Genomic DNA, 20,165 nt, shown 5'->3' with positions numbered 1-20,165 from the left:
GCCTCTGCACGCAGAGGAGCATCCCCTGATCCCTCCCTGTGTCCTGAGCCATAAGGAGGGGACAGGCACCTGTGGCTGGGGAGAGCAGCAGCTCTGTGGCAAAGCATGAGGCCAAACAGCAAGCTGATCTCCTCATTAGCCCTCGTTAGCACGTGGCTGGAAGACAACATGAGTTGAAATTAAGAAGGCGTCACGACGGTCCCAACTGTGTTACCGCTGTGTTCAGGAAGAGCCCGACAGCTGCTATTTAATATACCTTCATGATCTGTCAGGGCATCTGCATGCCGTGTGGAGCAGTGGCTGTGCTCACATCCACGTGGCTCTGCTGCTGCCGATGCCCACACGGAGGTGGCACAGAGGTGTACAAATGCCGTGTGGCCACGCACCTCTGTACCACCTCTGTGTGGGCATCAGCAGCGGCAGATGGACCCCCGTTCTGCACAGTTTGGGGACAGGGCCACAGCTCTATCACTGGGCGTAGGTGTGCTGCTGCACCCCCAAACCGCCCTGTGCTGCTCTGCTGGGTGGCAGGGGAGAGATGCTGGCACCATGCCTTCCCTCAGCGTGAGGCTTGATGATGACTCCCACTGACACGGGGCAGCTGGTGGCTGTCATGAGAAGGAGGAAAAGAAGCAATTTGCTCATGGCACAGCGGGAGCCAGCATGGGGATGCGAGGGGAGCCCTGTTGCCAGGAGCAGCACCTGCCCCCGGGCTGAGCAGCACACCCATACCCACGCTGCTGCCCTGCTTGTCGCTCGCCCACCTACCAGCAGCCCGCAGGAGCGATGCCTGCCCTGTACAGGAGGGCTGAGGCCATCCATCCTGCAAACAGGACCTCGTTATCTCACATTGCATTCTGCCTGCGCCCACTCTGCTGCAGGTTGCACACCCCCCACGCCCTGGGAGCATCCTGGGGTACAGTGCAGTGATGTGAGTATGCTCCGTCCCCACACACCTCCTGAATTCAAAGGTGGTAAATGGGAGAAGGAAAGGTCATCTTCCCGGCCCCCCTCCGTGCAGGAGCAGAGCTGCAACACAGTGCTCAGCACAGACCTGCTGCCTCAATTATTTATAGGTACCATGGGTAGAACATGTTTTAATGACATTTGTGCTGGAGCTCAGCAGTGCGGATCTGCATTGAGCCAAAAGGAATATGTCAGAAGCTTTATGGATGGTGAAAGCAGCATGTCAATCACAGCAGCAGGCTCACCTCGGTCCTGCACCGTGCTTCCCTGCCCTGCCACCCCGCAGCCCCGTGATGGATTGATGGGCAAACCCACGGACACACGATCATAAGTCACCAGGCTTTTTTATGGGTAAATCACACGTAATAAGCTTTCCCACTAGAATTAGAATGACATCCTGGAAAATTATGTTTTGGTTTTACAGCAGATGACAGAAAGCAATGGCTTCCTCGTGCCTGTTCTCCTTTTAGACTGCCAGGCCTGGGCAAGACCACAGCACTAGGGCATCCCTGGCTGTGGGGGCTTCTATCACCCTCCACCCATCTGCTGCCTCTCCAGCCACCCCACATCAGTGCTCCTCCTGCCCCATATTAAGGCTGGAGACAGCAAGAGATGGGGAGAAGCGGGGAAATGCGCCAGCATGCAGGAGACTGAGGGCACAGGGCAGCACTGCACTGACCCACAGCTGGACCACAAGGCTCTGCACGTGGTCTCCTTTACCTCTGGTGTTGGCACCACTGGAGCCACCCTGGCGAGGACCCAGGACAGAGAGCTGCTGTGCTGCTCCATCTCTCCCAGGCACCCAAGAGCAGGGCTCGGTCTGGGATTTGAAGCTAATTGGCCCTCATCTCTCTTTGCATTTCTTCTTGCAGAATGTCATTTTCTTCAGAAAACGCTCTTTTGCAATTACTGTGAATTACACATGAAAAGCGAGCGACCACATATTGATTGGAGCCCAGGAAAAGCACCAGAGCCATTTAGACTAGATTAACTTTTTTTTCTGGAAAATGGTTTCACAGTTATTTAAGAGATTAATCAGTTCATTTGAGGTCGTTTACCATTGTTTCCGTGGCCAAGCACCTCCCAGCCCATGCCTGGCTCATTCCCTCTCCAATGTGGGCAGAGCTGAGCCCTTCTCAGGCAGAGGGCAGGGCCCCACGGCAACTTTTCAAAGCATTTCTTTTCTTTAGGTAGAAAGTATAGAAGTCAAATGGGTCCTGTGGTGGAATATTTTCCAAATGTCAACACAATCTGTGCTACATTATGGCTAAATGTGATAATCTTAATGCCTGGCTTCTTAATGTCAGTGGCACTGGATTCTGATGGATTGACAGACAGCCGGAATGACACGCAGTCATGGCTGATAAGGGCTCTCTCTGGGGAAATCACAGCTTTTTAAAGATGTTGGCAGCTACTAGCAAGTACCTTCTTTATTTAAAAGGATTACAAGCATTGATTGCACTTCCTGTTTTCTTTTTATCACGTTTCTGCACCAAGTGAAGCTTGAGCAGCGAGCTCAGCCTTTCAGACAATTATTTTGGAATAATGAAGGTGTGTCATGTTGGCTGTAATGAGCATTTCCAATGCCTAATTTGCATGTGGCCTGAAGGGATTTCGGCAGCTGCCCGCTCCTGGCTGGAGGTAAGCAGCCTCTGACCGCATGGAGCTGCTGGGGCTGTAATGGCCATGGATGGCTCTGTTAGCAGCGCTTTCCCCAGCAGAGGAGGGATTAAATCCTGTCCCATCACCATGGTTAAATCAGTCGCTGCGGGGATGCATCCTGCACGGGTTGCCTGGTGCCATTGGCAGACAAAACTCGGGCTCACCTGAGCAGCCCCTCTATGGCAGCAACACAGACAGATGGAAAACGTCCACAGCAGCACGGTGTGGCTACAGCCCTGTGCTGCAAACACTCGCTGTCCCTGGCAAGAGATGAAGGATGTCTAAGAACAAGTGCTTGGCATCCCACCACCACCAACTGGCAGAGGCAGCAGCAGAGAGGCGGCGGCAGTGCGCCGAGCAGCACAGAACAGAGGAGCAAATGCTGGGGACTCAGCTGCTGCTGCTGCTGCTGCTGCTTTGCCCCTCCTTACTGCCCACTCACAACATGAGAGCCATCCTGCAGCTGGGGCAGTGAGCCCTCTTTCTTTCTGCTTCGCTGTATTGGTACAATGGCTGCATCTCCCGATTGCAACAGATCCTGCTCAGCTGTGTGGGATCCCACTCTGCAAAGCTGAAAGTCTTTCCCTGAGAACTGGAAGGATTGTCACTGAACCCACATTGCCCTGGAAGAGAATCACCAGGCTCATCCCAGGCCTGGGCTTCCCTCCAGTGCGGTGCTGGGGGTTTGGGCAACTCAGGACACCTTTGCAGCTGTTGGGGTGAGCAGAGAGTCCAGCAGGGCCCCTCAGGGGCAGTGCTCGCATTGCAGAGCAGGTGCTTGCAGCGAGCACAGCTTTTTATCCAGCTGCAGCCCTTCAGCTCTCTGCTGCAAGGAGAAACCCCAAACAAAGCACAGCTGCTGTCTGCACCGAGCAGGAAGTGCAGAGATCCCAAACTGAGATTATTCAGAGCAGTGAGAATCTGATACCTGCCCTAGAGGAAGCTGAGGGCTTGGTAACCAGCAGGGTGTGGGGAGTCATGCTATCAGCTGTGGCAGAAGCGGTCAAAGCAGCCACTTGCTAGTGATGGAGCAGCTACTTGGAAGATTTTAGGGAAAGCCAATCACTTTCAAAAGCAGCTAATTACCCAGGCAAGCGGGAGGCAGAGGCTTTGAGGCCTTCCTTGCTCTTGGGTACAAGCGATGTATTTTTCTCCTGGAGAGACAGATATCACTGTCTTTCTCATTTCCCCTAAACAATCCCAGCAGATCACATCTATCTTTTGCCTCCTCCCAGAGGAGGCTCTACCACCTCTCCTGCTGGAGAAAAGATGCTAAAATAACATTGCTCAGCACTGCCAGGAGACACAGTGCCCAGTGCCACCGTGGTGTGTGAGCACAGGGGCACAAACTTTGCAGGACACACTCAGAACAAACCTGTGGCAAATGCTGCCATCCCCAGGAGCAGAGCTACTGCTTTGGCAAAAGCAGCAGACACAGCAGCACCACAGAGCAGCCATGCAACTGCTGAAGAAAGAGGAGTGCCTATGGAAAGAGGAATGCCTATAGAAACATTTCTTCATAAGGAGCTGTGCTGAGAGGGCATTGCGTGGAGCTCTCAAAACATCTTCATAGGTGCTTCTGCAATCAGCGCTCTCAATAATCCTCTTGTAGTGAAGGGTCTGGTTCTGGCTGTCAACACGTTGCTATGAGTTCTCTCCATTCCCCCACAGTATCAGGACACAAATCCTCCTACATGGCCCAGACCCAACACACTCAATATTGGGCACTCATTGGTTAGGAACACACCAACTGCAGGCTGCTCCCTTCGTCAGTGGGAGCTGCTGGGACAGCCCAGCCCCCAGCCCCCAGGATGTTCCACAATAACTACAATGCTTGTCCAGGTGCCTGGTGGGCAGCAGGACTCAGGGACTCTGTTTGCTCTTGTTGCAGCTGAACAGGAAAGCTCTGGGCTGGAAACCCAAGGTGCAAATGCACAGCAACTGTCAATAGCTCTCTGCAAACAGCCATTGGTGCCAATGTGTCCAAAGCTGTGAAGCACACAGCTGGGAGTGCAGTGCTGACACATTTGCTGCGTGTGGGCAATTAACGGCGATGTTTGCAAAAAGGCCTCCTCAATGTTGGCAGCTACCAAAGCACCCACAGCAACTGTGAAAAGAGAAACAGCTGAACACCAGGAGTGGGCAGCGCACCTTCCCTGTCTGAGCATCCATGCTCCCTTCTGGTACAGCATCTCACTGAAAGCTGCCATCAAAGGCCACCAACGTCTCTTGCTTGCTATGAAGTGAATGCTCAGGGGAGTGGGATGGGAGCGGAGGCACAGGGATGGCAGTGGATATGGAACACTTCAAGACCTTGGGGATCAACAGCATCTTGCAAAGCAAGGCCGCAAGATGCTACTCAAATGACTTTGCTTTATGGAGAGCTTCACTTTCTCCCCATGTTATCTACTGACCTACACTGATGCCACCACCAAGCTGTGCATTCCCCTGCACCCAGAACCTGGCAGCACTCTGGGCCAGGGCATCTCACATCGTTGGCAAATGTCACATTGCTCATTTCCCAGTCTCTTGCCATCAAGAAAACCACCAGCAATTGTTTTGTCCGCAGTCAGGATCCAGTGTCGTTTATTTACACCACTTCAGTATTAAAACTGGGTTTGAAGGAGAATTTTTTTTTTTTTCTTTCTTTTTTTTTTTTTTTCTGCAGCTGATAACGGGATGCTGCAGCGATACACACGAATATGGATCACGGTGACTGAACCTGCTCGCAATCGAGGCCCGGTGCCGGTGACGACGGGAAGAACGCGATCAGCACCTGTGCGTGGACAGCGCCGGGGCGCCGGGCCGCGCGGCAGAGCAGCGCTGAGGGTCGCTGCTGTCAGAAGCATTCGGGAACGCTGTTGGCTAAGGAAGGATGAGGTGAGGATGCTCGATCAGGTTTTCTTCTGTCGTCTGGCATGCAGTTTGCTTCGGGGATGGTGCTGGGTGGGTCCCGGCTGAGTCCTGGTGGGAGCAGAGTGGCGTTCTCCTGTCCAAAAGATGGAGAAAGCCAAGTGCGTTTTGGTTTTTCAACATTTCCTTCCAATTCAGCTTAGAAAGATAGACCTTTCCCATGAAGATGCTTTTTGTGATGAGCATTTCTTTGAAAAACAGGAAGAGGTGGATAAGCAGAGCCTGCCCTTGGCCCTCTGGGCACACGATCAGGGACCTTGTTGGAAGCTCGGTACCAGGAAACAGAACCAGGCAAAGAAGGAAATAAGACTCAGGCTAGATGACAAGGAAATAATTTATTTCCAGGTCCATGAAAGACCTTGAAAAAAATAACAAGGGTGAGAAAATCAACCTCCTAATTTAGTTTGGATAGAGAACTGTGGCAGCTACAGCTCCTCCTGCAGTCACCAGAGGGCCGAGCGCGGGCGGTGCAGCGGAGCAGTGCTTTGCTGGGCCCTGCTCTCCCCGTGTATTTACATGGGGGATGGAAATGAAGACGCAAGCGTGCGTGCATGCGTGTGGGAGGACAGGCTGGTTGAGGATGGGGGAAAACCCAAGGGGAAGGTGGCTAAACACGTACCCTGTCAGACCCCATCTCCTACAGACAGAGCCCTACTATTGCACAACACTTTTGCTAAAGGAAAGGCCGGCTCCGGAGAGGTTTGGACGCAGCTCTTTAGCCCAGAAGGAAAACAAGTACACATTCCTGAGGAAAAAGAGGGCTTTCTCCATACTCCCGCTCCGGGAATCAGGGCATCACTTCCCATCAGCCCTGCTACCTCTCCAGCATCATCACAGTGAACCAGCGGCACGCCGAGTGCCTGCAGCCTCCTTCACAGGGACCGGAGGACCCTGAGCAGTGAGCAGTTCCCAGCCCTGCAGGAAGCTGAGTGCAGCGGCCACAGGAGGAGCAGTGCAGATGGGGGCTGTGGGGCAGGGGCATCCCTGCACCTCTCCACTGCTGGGAGTCATGCTGAGGCCCGAGGACTGACACCAATGGCCGGGAAGCAAAACAGCATAAAACAAACACGCATCTACATTTACGTTCAAACCTTCTCCAAGGATAGAAAACATTGCCTGTGGCTAAACAAAAAGGACAAACCCAATGACAAGCCCAAGATGTGTCAGACCTTGGTAGACCTTATCAGTTACCTATCTGTATCATTGATTGTTTTCAACACGGACAGATAAGGAGCCACAGACCGCGCTTTCCTCCAGCATCATCTGCAGCTGAGAACAACTACATCCCTCCTGCCTCCTCCCAGTGCACCTGGCAGAACCAGAGGGTTCCTGCAAAGCAGCTGTGCTGCAGGGGCCCACGCGGGTCGCTTACAGGGCACCGCCGCTGGGACGGCACCGTGCCCCCACAGCAGTAGGGCGTCCCCATCTGTCACTACGGGGCCACGGGACACACCGGGATGTTGCAGCCAGTGCCTACAGCACAGGAAGGCAGGAGAGACTGAATCCAGTCACCGCCATTCGGTTAAGCACAGGAAAGGTGTCAGAGCTGAGAGGAGAAGCGATTGCAGCTCAGCAGAGAAGTGCGCTTTGGAGTGAGCTGCCGAGCAGCAGTCGCTCTGCGCAGGATGAGCCCGCGGAGCCACAGCGTGAGCATCCCCTGCGCACAGAGAGGACTCCAAAAAGTGAGCAAACGTAAGCGAAAAAAAAGCAGAACAGAATTAAAAGCTTGTTTCCCTCTGCAAGGAAAGCTCTTAAAGAAATCAAAGCGCTCCAAATGCTCTGAGACTCAAGTGACAAAAACAATTTAAACAACAAAAGGCTCCCGGTTTGCTCTTCTCCTCCTGAATGGGCCTCACTGAACGGATCTATTTAAATGACAATTTGTGGGGGACAACCCCCCTCCAAATGCTCTCGAATTAGATTTTTTTCCCTTTCTTAAATTAATGTGCAGTGCTTTAACGGAGATCAGCATTAAGGAGATTATGACGGTCACAGCGCTCCCGCGGGCGCCCGGCGCGGTTGTTGTGGCACAGCTCCGACCGGGAGCACCGCGAAGGAGCGCCCACACCGACCCCCGGTCCCAGGGCACAGCCCGTCCGGCACCGCCGCAGCCCCCCGACCCACTGCCCCCGGCGGGTCCGGCGGTGCCGTTAGGACTCCTCGCTGTCCTCCTCGCCCCGGCGCCCCGCGTAGAGCGCTGCCAACTGCCGGAACCGCGGCCCCCAGCCCCCCAGGTAGGAGAAGTCCTGCTCCGAGCCGCTGGACCACGTGTTGATGGAGCTAAGCGAGGGAACCGGAGAGTCGGAGCCCTCGAAGGCGTAGGTCTGGAACGAGTCATAGGGCGGCACGGAGAGGTCCTCGTCCGCCTGCTCCACCTTCCTGCAGATGTAGTCTCTGAACACGGAGAAGTCCAGGTCCGGGCTCTGCACCCACTGCGGGAGGGCATGGCGCTCAGAGGCCGGGTTTCCTCCCTCTCCCGGCCCCCCGCCCCCGTCCCCGCCTTTGATCTCACTGAAGTCGTAGAGGCTGCGCAGGGCGGACATGTCGTAAGCCTCCGTGTCCTGCTCGCCCCCTCCTTCGTCGTTGTATTTAATGACATTGTCCCTCATGTCCTCGTCGTCCTCGGATGTCAGGTGGCTCTTGTGGTGTCGCTTCAGCGTGAGGATCAGAAGCACCAGCACTGGGGGAGGAAGCACAGAGACTGTCGGAGCAGGCAACGTGCTGTGCAGCAGCAGCACGCTCAACCTGCACCAGGGCACAAAGGCAGAACCCCTCTGGCACAGGGCGCACCGGCAGCACAGAGCACAGCCCCGGCGGCTCCCACCAGCCGGAGAGCAACAGTTGTGCCACATCAGCACCTGTGAGAGGTGCCGGCTCAGTGCAGATCGGGAGATCCCTCTTACATGCTGCACAGCCACTGAGACGGGAGGGACAGATGGATGAGCACACGGCTGGACAGACAAACGGATGGAGTCTGGGGAAGATGCATTGGAAAAGGGGGGGATGAATCACGGCGGCAGCCAAATGTTGTGAGGGCAATTGTGGAGCAGATGGCACGGAGCATGAGCAGCAAGCCACAGATGTGTCCTGGATCATCATCCATTCAGCCCATCACCTTTTAAGCACCGACGTGCACTTTATTCTTTTGGGCAATTAGGCAGAAATTTGTTTGCACTGCACTGGAAAATGAAACCAGTGTAAAGTGCCCCTTATGAGAAAGGGTTTTCTAAATGGAGATGTGACAGGAGACGGGGAACCATGCCATGCCAAAGAGAGGGGACTCCCCTGAGCCCTGGCAGCCCTCAGCAGCCAGCTGCAGGCCAGCCCCGCTGCTGAAGAGCTCTCAGCTTTCCAGCTGCCCTGCGCTGAACCGGAGGGCACTGCAGCATTATCTCTCCAGCCCCATCGCATTCCCACACACAGACAAGTCCACACTGCTCTGCTTCTCCACCCTGTGCCCCAGTGCTCCAGCACAGGCAGTGCCAGAGCCGATGCAGCATCCCGGGCAGCACTCACCGACCAGGATGAGGATGCACACCAGCAGTGCGATGAGGGCGCCGGGGCTCAGCGTGGCTGACATGGCGTAGGCAGTGCTGTTGCAGGACTGGATGGCCCCGGTGCTGTCACAGCCACAGACCCGGATGGTCAGCGTTCCTGTGCTGCTGAGGGCCGGGGGGCCGCTGTCCACCACCAAAATGGGCAGCAGGTAGACGTCCTGCTCCTGGCGATTGAAGCCCACTCTCTGCGTGTGCACCGCAGCTGTGTTGTCTGCAGGGAAGAAGTAAAGCCACAGCAAAGTCATTTCCATCATAGAAACAGCAGGGTCAGTATGAGCTGCTCTGCTCATAGGATGAAACCTCGGGGTGCAGAGAGGCACAAATTATTGTCCAGACACCAACTCCAGCGCTCACAGCTCAGCTAAGCAGGGGCTGTGCACCTCTAATTGTCCCCAGGCCCAAGAGGCAGAGGGAAGGAGCCCAGCCCAGCACTCCCTGGGTCCTTTGTAACTTGTGCAGGAGCAGGCTGAGCTCCTCTGAGCCAGCAGCTCCATCTGTTCAAATGTGGCTGCTTCAAGGGCTCAGCAGCACCACTCAGTACCATAACAGCCACTGTGTGACACACCAGGGCTCCGGGGCCAGGGGTGAGCCTGGGCAGCCATGCACCACCCAGAGCATGGAGGATAAGAGAAGGGCCTGGGATCAGCTCTGCTCCCTGCTCACCTGTGTGTGTGCCACTCACAGCCGGCCAGCAGAAGAACCAGATGGACAGCAGAGGACTGAACAGTGGCTGAACAATTGCGGCCAGATGTCAGAAGGTGCTGCCGACTGTCTGCAGACTTTATCTAATAAAACGTAGATCGGCCTGTTTGCAGCAAGGTGCTGCTGTCTGCAGCCTCTCTCCTCATTGCTCCTGATTTATGTTGGACTGGCCCCTTTCTGTATCAATCAGCAATTCGATCGGAAAAGACATCTATTTTAATCGTGGCTCTTGGGCCGACTGCCACCACGGAAATTGCTGTATGGATCGGTGCAGCCTGGGAGCACCGGGGCACAGAGGACAGGAGCCACATGTAGGGCAGCGGGGCGGGCAGGATGCGGGCAGGTCGCAGGGCACTGCGCTGCAGCCAGGGCAGAGCATAGCATGGAGCTCAGCTGGCATGGCTGTGTTGCTGGGGATGGCTGGGATATAGGCATAAAAGTGGCAGGAAAACATCATTTCTCTTCCAGTTCACGTGAGAATGCAGGTCTGCCCTGAAGAGCTCAGCTCGCCTTCCAGCTGGGGAGAGGCGTGGACGCTGGGCAGAGGACCACACCAACCAACGTTCAGAGCTGCACTGAATGGCACACAGCCAGGATTCAAAACCAAACCTTGTCCCTCCATGCAGAGCTGTGCTGTGGTTTTCACTCGCAGAATTCCTCCTTTGGATGTAGCACCTTTCATCCACCAACAGAATTTTCCAGGTAACCTCATTCCTCCCTGCCCACAAAGCACGTTTCAGAAAGGCAACCACCCCAGAGCCCAGATCACAAGGCAGCAATAAGGCGATATTGCACTCAGATATTGCAGGGCTGCAGCACGCAGCGCTGGCTCACGCTTCCCAAACCAGAAAAGATCCAAGTGCTGCAGTGTGGGCAGCCTGCACAGGGCAGGGGACTGCCTGCAGAGCAGTGTGCTGCTTCTGTGCCTGCAGGCTGTCTGGGGTCCCTGCCCTCGGGCTGCAGCACAGCTGTGACTCCAGGCACAGCACAGCCCAGTGCAGAAATGAGTGGGAGGGAGGAGCAGAGCAGATTCCTATTCCCTACCAAGGCTAAGCTGGGAAAAATTGAATTGTTATGCTAATCGTTTGCACAAAGGTAACACGATCTCATTCGGTGCCGCTCCCTCAGCTTGCTGCAGCGTAGCAGGGAGATATAAATAACATTAATGGTGCTATCTCAGCGAGAGGCCAGGACCAGCTCCCAGCTGTCCATGCTGATCGCAAGCACTGGGCACCCAGAGATGGTGGAGATGTGGTCACGGCAGCTCAGACAAGGCACCACTCCCAGATCTGGCCCACCAGTCCCCTGCACCATATCCACCCCATGGGACCGAGGGAGCAGCCCCAGCGTGCATCTCCAAATCTCATAGCGGGGGGCTGAGGAATCCCCTTCAGTCTGCAGCCTGCTGAGAGCAGGGCCTGCCGCGCAGCACTGCATGCTGTGTGCTTAGAAATGGTCTGAGGCAATGAAGGGGAAATAGACATGCAAGTTGCAGAGGCAGCTGCCACCCTCAGCTCGCTCTGACAGCGCTGCACCACCGAGCTCCGCACCGCCCAGTGCGGGAGGGAGAAATATTCTCATTGCTGAACCCACAAAGTAAAAATAAAGCAGCAGAGCAGCCAGCTCCGTGTGAGAAACCTCTGCTCAGGAAGGGGCTGTGCAACTCAAAATGGTGCATGGGAGAGACAAAAACTACAAGCACCAAACTATTTCAGTCATCACAAAGCAACGGTTTTCTTTTCTAATGGGGAGACGTGAGCACGTCCTACTGGAGGAAGAGCCATAGAAATTGCATGTGCACACCAGCGATCTTGCTCACCATGGGCAGACCCCCGTCAAGCCCCAGCAGTGCCTGCATCCAACTCCTCCACCTGCTGTCACCCTCGTGCCCCTCCCAGCACCTTCTGGATCCCTGTTCCTTGCACAACCCTCCCAGCTGCTGACAGGAGAAAGGCAGCACAGGGTCCAGGAACACGCAGAGATTTTACTCCATGCCACACGGTATCACCTGATGCAATGGTCAGGAAGCAGCACCTCTACCTGCTAGAGGAGCAATCAAAAAAGGCAGAAACCAACGTGAGCAGAGCACAGGGACCAGTCAGTGCACGGAGAGAGGAGTGCTTAGGAATGCAATATACACTGACGGGAGCATAACACGACTAGGAATAATGAAATAATTATGTCTCTCAGACTCCCTCTCCAAAGAGGCTCTTGGCAGCTTCAAAGACAGAGCTAATAAATCCTTCTCATAACTCAATCTTGATCAGCACCAGCACAGCAGAAGACAGTGGCCACCTCTGACCTGGGTGCTGCTATCTGTGCCCTCTCCCACATCTCAGTGGGTGCCCACCTTTCCCTTCTCTGCTTCTGCTCTGCAGCCTCCGTGTCCCATTCCCGGGGGATGCAGAGTCCCTGCTGGGACCCCTTCCAGTCCCAGAGGGTGCAGCTGCTATGAGAAGAATCCCTTTTTCCCCTTTGCCTGTTTCTGCTCTCCAGTTCTCTGAATGCCAGGCCACAGCACCACTGCTGCTCCTTTGCCTTTGGCTCAGCCCTCGCAGAGGTTCGATGCCTCTTTTTCACCCCAAATCCGATCAGCATCTGCGCCGCTCATGCTGAGAGGCATCCCTACAGGGCTGGAGGAGGCTTTGTCTATCCTGAGGCAATCCCCAAATCCTAACATTTTGCTTTTGATTGCAATGATTTTTAGATCTTCTATCAGCCATTACAAGCTCTTAATGAGACCTGCAGAGAGTTCTGACATCTGCTTGCCTAGCCCTTGAGCTCCGGAGTCAATAGCTCCATGTGTCGCTCCATATTATCTACCACCCTTCCAGGTTGCTGGGCTTAGATGCTCTCTACCGTCTCTTCCAATACAATTAGCATTTCTTGGAGAACATGATTTCAGGATTTAATTGCCTTTAATCCTTTTGTAATCAATTTTCTATGGCCAGAAAGGCCCAGCAAAAGGTGAGTTAGGAGTCACAGCATGGTGAATGGCTTTGGAAAGGCACCGGTTGAACCTGGGCAAGGCCAGCTTCCCCAGCACTATCTCCTCTTTTGGGCATTTTATTTGCTGAAGCATCTGCATTCCAGATTGGGTTCACAGCTATCACAAACGACGTTTCATTCACATCTAACGAATTAGCAAGTGCTCGAGCACTCACTTGGACAGGTCGAGAGCAGAAAGCGAGAGATGCCAATAGGAAACAGCGCTGTTTCTAAAAGCCTGAGTCCTCCACGCGGCTCCAGCGGTAATTCAGCTAATGCAGAACGTCCTGCAGGGTCACCTTTCGCTCTTACATCCCTGACCTGGCATCAAGGCAGCTCTTGGCAGCGCAGGCAGCAATGCGTGCCACTGGGCGCTGATGAGCGGGGCTGCAGGCGGTAACTGCAGGCACTTTGCAGAAAGGACTGCAACAAGAGTGTTCCCAAGGGGACGCTGGTCCCTGGGGACACCACCCTCCCGAGACAGAGAAGCTTTCTGCTGCCTGGTGGGAGCCGAGGGAAGAAGGTGCAAAGCGAAAAATGAGAAGGATTTAAGCGAGAGCTTAGCGGATCCATCTGTGCTGACATCCATCAGTGTCACTCTTTGGCTGCAAAAGCAATATTTATAAATCACGTTTCAAAACTGGCTACAAATTTGTACAAAGAAACAGATGGGCTGGTGGTAGCAGTTTGTCACCACTGATATTTATACGGAGGAGGAGAGATAAGTGGAAGAGGGGCGAGGCAAGGGTGGGGGGCAACGCGGAGTGCAGTGGAGGAACCGGGGAGAGGAGGGGCACAACCAGGGCTTGCTATGGATCGGAGGAGTCAGGGCAGGGGGAAACCAAAGGGAGATGACAGCAAAGCACACACACAGCAGAAGTGAGGAATGCCTCCATCTGCACAGGCAGCCACCGCCTCCTGCTGTGGCAGAAAGCACCGCTTGGCAACTGGGAGGGTCTCCAAACACCCTGGGAATAACCCTGCAGCAACAGCATTTGTTTACCGAGAGCAGAAGGCGGGAGGTGACGCCAGCTTTTACTCATTTTATGCAGTGTTGCACCACATGCAAGTTTGTGGGATCATTTAGCACAGAGGATTACCCCGCGTGATGAGCGCGTCGTCCCACTCATGAGAGCAGCAGCTCTGGGGGGGGGGGCACATCCTGGGCCCTCTTGCAGCTCTGCCCTGCAGCACTGGCTCTGGGGTCCCTGCCCATGAGCCCCACTGCACGAGCAGGGCTGACCCCAATGCTGCTGGCAGTGGAGCAGCCCCTGCCGAGTCCCAGGTCCCTCCAGCAGCGATCCCAGCAGGACCCCAGCCTGGGTCCAGCACAGCCCGGTTCAGAGCAGGCACTGCAGCCCCAGAGCTGACATTAGGGTGCAGGAAGGGATGGACCAGCATGGAACAGAGCCCCCATATGTTTTCCTGAGGTCAGGGAAGGAAGTTAATCGCTGGGCGTGGGGCAAAATCTTGTGGAGGATTAAAGCTTGCTTACATGCTAAGAAGCAAAAGTCTGGTGACCAGCCGCCCTATGAGTGCAGGGGGGGTTGTGGGTCAGAGACAGCTGTGCTTTTCAGGACACAGACGATATCGGTTCTTCCACAATTTTGTTGGAAGTTCTGCTGCAAGCTCTGTTTGAACAACCCTAATAATGCCAAACAGGGAGAAAGCCTTGCTGCACAGTCTGCTGGCCCCCACCTGGGTTGGTCCCTGTGGCAAACACACATCTGGCTGGAGAAGACCCCACTAGCTGCAAGGGGCCTTGCTGTCCTTAACTGAAATCAGCACCTAAACTCACCAAGAACACCCACTAAAGACAGGGAACAGCATGATAACTGCCCTCCAGGACTGCCACCACCCACACAAACATAGCCTGACTGCTGCTCCCTCCAGCATCCCTGGGGCTGCTCCCATGGCCACTGCCCATCTGCAGGGCGCTGCCCAGTTACCCTCATGGCAGTCTGGGGCTGACCCACACTCTAGGGCATGCTTTGCAGAGGGATGAATGGTAATGCTGCAAACAGGCATGTGTTCATCTCCTTGCCTGCAGGCAGGTTGGAGATTTCACACCAAAGAAGGGACCACAAGCCCTGAAAACACAGTGAGCTGAGCACACTGCGCTCTGCAACAAAGGAGGAATCTGGTGGACCCACTATAAGAAAATGCACTCAATGGGCCCATCTCAGAACGAGGAGCTGTAGGGATACCTATGAGCTCCTGAGCTGCACCCAGCACAGCCACAGCCCCTCACACCCACCAGCAGGGCTTACCCTTAACATCCAGCAGAGAAAAGTGGTGGTTGTTGGTGGCTTCAGGTGCCAGTGTGAAGTAGAAACGATGACCACCTTGAGGCTCATCACGGTCCACAACGCTGATTGTCTGGATCAGCTGTGGGGAGAGAGCAGAGGTGAGCACCAGAGCCGCCCCACAGCCTCAGCGGGGTCACGTTTGAGGGTGTGAAACAGTGGAGCACCACAGGGACCAAACCAGCCCCTGCCCTGCATGCATTGCTGGTGGCACAGAGCTGGCACAGCCCTGGGAGAAGGGCCGGGGGCTGCTCACTACCTGGCCTGGCTTGGCGTCCTCACACACCGCAGCCTCATAGGGGGTGGCGAGCTCGGGAGGGTTGTCATTCACATCCAGGATGCGGATGCGCAGAGAGGCTCTCGACACCTGCGAATGATTATCTGAAACAAAGGAGAACCAAAGCTGCAGTAGGAAGTGCCATCTGCTGCTGGTAAGGAGCAAGCCCTCCTCATCCCATCTGCCCATGGCTGTGGTGGGTCAGGCAGCTGCTGCCAGTGCTGAGGTCATGCTGGGTGACCTCTGCAGGTCGGTGCTCTGCAGGACCTGCTTGGCCTCACTGCCCGTGTCTCCCAGTAAGTGAGCCCAATGCTGGGCTGTGTGCCCAGGACTCCCAGCAATCTGCTGTTAGCCCATTCTGCCCAGCTGGGAGCAAGGCCCCACGGTCAGGTCAGAGCTGTGGGTACCGCAGCTGCTGTGGGGCACACGCGCAGAGCCTGGAGCCACACGCACAGCTCTGATCACAGCATGTGCCCCAGGGTGCCCTCTCTACCAGCAAATCACTGTGGAGGGTCTGATGTTTCCTGAAGCTCTTCACATGCTTCCAGGAATGAGGAATTCCTCGTTCTCCATCTCCGTTGTTCCACCCAGAGGTTACAGCTCAGACAGACCCAGTGCCTCTCCTCTCACAGGCAGGAGCTCTGCTGTCTGTTTGTCTACAAAGTTAATACTGTCCCCCATGTATCAGTAGAGGAGGACCCAAGGGAGGGGAGATTTAACACTGCTCCATAATTAGCCAGGAACCTGAGCCCCCTCCTGGAGCTGCCTTCACCTCACCCGTGCATTATCACTCCCTCTCACCCAGAGCAGCTGCTCTGGTGATTAGATGGTTGCTTTTGGGGGAGGGAGGCAGAAGTCGTGACTAAAAGCCTGGAACACCGTGTTATTTTAAAAAGCATGTTGGTGCAATGAAACAAATGCCATCACTTCCAGGGGGAGAGACAGTGGGAGGCAGTGGAGCAGGAGGGAGTGGGGACCCGGGGGCAGTGCTCTGTACCCACTGGGGCTGCAAAGGATCTGAGGGGAAATCAATTCAGCTCCTGCAAGGAGAAGGGTGACAGCACTGCTTCACCATCCTCAGCTCACTGTAGGAAGATGGAGACCCTTACTTCAGTGCTATGGTGCAAGGAATCTGGCACTGCCCTGCTGAGAGGAGAGGAGACAGAAAGAGAAAAGAGGAGGCAGAGCGCAGCAGGAGCAGCCCAGGTCCCCCTCCTCCCCTCCCCAATCACATTCCCCCAGTGCAAGAGCAGATCCCAGCACTGCCAAGTGCTCCCAGACCCCCTTTGATGCAGCCATCTCCAGGAGTACCCAGCTCAGCAGTGCAATCTGCTCCTCTTTATTCCAGCGGTACCATGATCTATGTGAAGGCTCCTCAGTCGCTTTCCTTATAAACCTCCCCTTCCTTTCAGCCAGCACCTGAATTTACAGGCGTAACATACGAAAAATATTTGGATGCGTTTGATAAAAATATCTCCAAACCATCTTTGAAACACCCTTCCTGCGGCTGGCGGAGCGTTAAGTGGATTTATGACGGTCAGAAGCGCGATGAGGAGCGCATGGCGGTGATGGAAGGCGCACAGCACGCTGCAGTACTGCCAGCATCACTGCTGCATCCCCAAAGCACAGCTGTGCAGCACCTCCACGTGCACAGAAACGCTCCCATCCCTCACATGAATGCTCTCTTCACCACCACCAGGCAGAGCACAACAGGGCACTGTGTGCCGCAGAGGGACTGAGCGCGACCGCGGAGGAAAAAAGTCATTTTCCGTGGCAGTGTCTCTCCCAGCTCAGCTGACTGACATGCAAATTAGTTTAATTATTTCTTCTTCTAAAATAAATTATATTTTGCAGTGGCTGCAATATGTTGTGTCAGGCAAAATTACATTCAATATTTTTAAACTAATTGATGTCAGCCTTGAGAAAACCTGATTGACAGCAGCGAGGAAACCAGGCTGCTACCTAAACGGTTCCCTAAATTAAAATTAAACATGTCGGGTTCCTGCATTTCCTCCAGGAGTTGGAATGCTATTAATCTGAAAAGACTGAGGAAAGAGACATGGAAAACACGTGGAACACAGGGGAGATGCTGGGAACGCAGCGGGTGGATGGCTGGCAGCTGCCTCTGCCAACCTAGGCCTGATGGTGTGGGAGATGCTGCATCACGAGCTGTGCCATGCAGCTCCATGCTGCAGCACCTCCCCAACAGCTCTGCTCCCTGTGCTGCCATGGGAGCACTCCCTGGGCTGGGTGTCATCCCAGGGCTCCACTGCACAGCAACACTGAGACCAATGCCCTGGCTGAACTTACAGCCCCAAGTGGCTTCTTTAATTCAGTTAGCCAGGAAAGCAATCATGCAAGGGACCCGGGCTCTGCCCTAGGCAGAGGCTTCCAGACAGCTGCCAGCGGGATGCCCCACTGCTCCACAAGCACTGGGAGCTGTGCGGATGAAGATGGCAATGATGGGAAGAGGCTGTGGAGATGTTCGACCATCCCCTCTGCAGCAGGAAAGGAGGGCAGTGACAGTTGCACTGTGCTGGGATCCAGCTGGTGCCTCTTCAGACCCTCATGCAAATTCACGATGAAGTGCTTTGGACTTTCACAACCAAACCTCTGTTATGCAAACCCAAACCCAGCTGTGCTGAAGCAGCTGTACCATTTGCACTGCCCTGCTGTGTGGCCACATCACAGACAGAAAGCTGCTCTGCAGCGTTCCTGGAGCCCAAAGCCCAGCTCCAGGAAAGCCACTCGGGCTGCAATTGTGGCTGCAGCACTCCTTGGGGTCTCTGCACTGGGCACAGCACACAAACCGCTCTCTTCTGCATCAAGACCAAATTGGTACAATACTGAATTCAGAATTTTTACATCAGTGGAGAAGTCAGAAGTGCCAGGAGTGGAATTTTAATCCTCGCCATCTCAGCAAATTGGGAGAATAAAATGCAGACTGGGACGGACCGCTGCTTTCCAGCTGTGAAGCACAGGGCAGCTCTACAGCTGTCAGCAGAGCTGCGGACTGTGGAACGCAGCACAGATAGCAGGGACACTGCAGGGGCTTGGCTGGGGCACAGCTCCTCAGACACAGGGCCAACACCAGCAGCTCGGGCTGACGACGCAGCTCCAGGGAAGCAAAATGGAAACAACAGAGCAGCCAAGTAACATACAAATGGCTCTCACCTCTCCTGAGCCCTGCCCAGACTCAGCAGCATGAGAGTCATTAAATCGCATCCAAACACAATGCTCTGATTAAAGCCAGTCTCCAGCAGGAAGATTTATCATCTCAATTACCAGCAGTGGACACAGCAGTCAAGGCCTCATCATTTTACATGAGCAAAGAGGAAAACAGGAAGAGAATCACTAATATTAGCCCAAGGAAGGTAAACAGCTTGTGAGTGAGATGAAGATTTATTTCTGGGAGTGCTTGGCCTGGTCCCAGCCCAGATTTGCTGAACGGTTCCCATGTTTCCCGCTGGCTGCACTGCTGCAAGGCCAAATACTGCGCTCAGCAGCAGCCTGCAGGGGCACATCAGGAGCCTTCTGCTGCTTCTCTTACTGCTCCTCGGATGCAAACAGTCTCTCAAGTTATCTACAGGTGGGGCATACCCCCCTGGATGTGGTCTCTGTAGCAGGAGCACCTGCTGCTAGGTCTTGTGCAAATCTAAGCAGCCAGCCTGGCCACAGGAGCACATTTTGCCAGCTGGCACGTTCCCAGCAGCTGCTGCTTGTTAAACCCCCGCAGGGCAGCGCTGCCAGGGATGGAAACGCAAGATTCAGGACACTGCACCCCAGCTGCTCACCGGGGCACAGCTTCCCTCCAGCCCCAACCAGATTCAGAGCTGGGCACCTGACTCTATAAGGCTCACATCTCCACCAAAGCTGACACTGTACCTCAGTTATGGATGAATACCTGCTGTGGAGAACGGCTACACACCCCTAGGCAGTGCCATGCCAGCCTCAGCATGGGCATTCACATGTGTGCCACTGAGCACACACCAGGCAGCACTGCTGCAAAGCTGTGGGGCACACACTGCCAGCACAGAGCCCCTAACTGCCCCAGGGCAGTGCTGCAAAGCTGTGGGGCACACACTGCCAGCATAGGGCCCCCACCTGCCCCAGGGCAGTGCTGTGATGCCCCGCTCCCGAGTCCCCCCCCCGTCACTCTGAAGGCCTTACCTTTACAACTGCCCTTTCTGCCTGAGGATTCAGACATAAATTGTGCTTTAAATTCAATATCAGTCATTAATATTTCATGATTACAAAACGTTAAGGATAATGTCACGGGGAGGAATGTCTGGGCAGTTAAAATGGATGAGTCAGAGCCCGCTGATGGGAGAAGTCGAAGCGCTGGAGTCTCCCTGGCTTTGAAGCGATGCAGCCTGACAGGCGCTCCTGCCTGAGGGGAGCTGCAGCATTTACTGACTTGCTCTGAAATCTTAGATGCCGCGTATAAATATTTTCCTTCTGATTCTTGTCACCTCACGTTTCCTCTGGATGCTGAGCACCATCAGCTCTCCTCCCCCGGCAGCGGGGCAGTGCCGTGCAGAGCTCACCCACCCCTGGGCACAGAGCATCCCGTGGGGTGACAGAGCCACAGAGGTCCCAGCCCGGGGCAGTGGGGTCTGCCAGGTCACTGACTGCCCTTGCTGGGGCGGCCTTAAATGAGCAGATCATTGCCACGATGACCATTCTGCAGCCACAAGGAACTGCTGGGCCCTCAGCCAAAGCCCTGGTGCATTGAATCTGAATGGCATCTTCCTATTCAGAATGAGCAAAGAAAAGGGAACCAGGAACCCTGTA

General features: G+C 54.8%; 1 protein-coding gene across 1 annotated transcript in view; it reads right to left on the bottom strand.

Moving 5' to 3' along the window:
* Positions 1–7,691: 7,691 nt before the first annotated feature.
* CDH22 (cadherin 22) overlaps positions 7,692–20,165 on the bottom strand; it is a 33,970-nt gene continuing 21,496 nt past the window's right edge. The window contains exons 8-11 of the mRNA XM_042834381.1: positions 15,354–15,475; positions 15,059–15,176; positions 9,058–9,309; positions 7,692–8,221 (exon numbers count right to left, since the gene is read on the bottom strand). Of these exons, the coding sequence (XP_042690315.1) occupies positions 7,692–8,221; positions 9,058–9,309; positions 15,059–15,176; positions 15,354–15,475 (1,022 nt within the window). The remainder of the gene's footprint in view (positions 8,222–9,057; positions 9,310–15,058; positions 15,177–15,353; positions 15,476–20,165) is intronic.

This window comes from Centrocercus urophasianus, unplaced genomic scaffold (genome assembly GCF_019232065.1).
Source record: "Centrocercus urophasianus isolate 14NV4802_14NV808 unplaced genomic scaffold, USGS_Curo_1.0 seq_46, whole genome shotgun sequence".
Classification (NCBI taxonomy): domain Eukaryota; kingdom Metazoa; phylum Chordata; class Aves; order Galliformes; family Phasianidae; genus Centrocercus; species Centrocercus urophasianus.
Note: the sequence above shows the minus strand (reverse complement) of the source record. Positions and strands in the feature narration are given on the sequence as shown.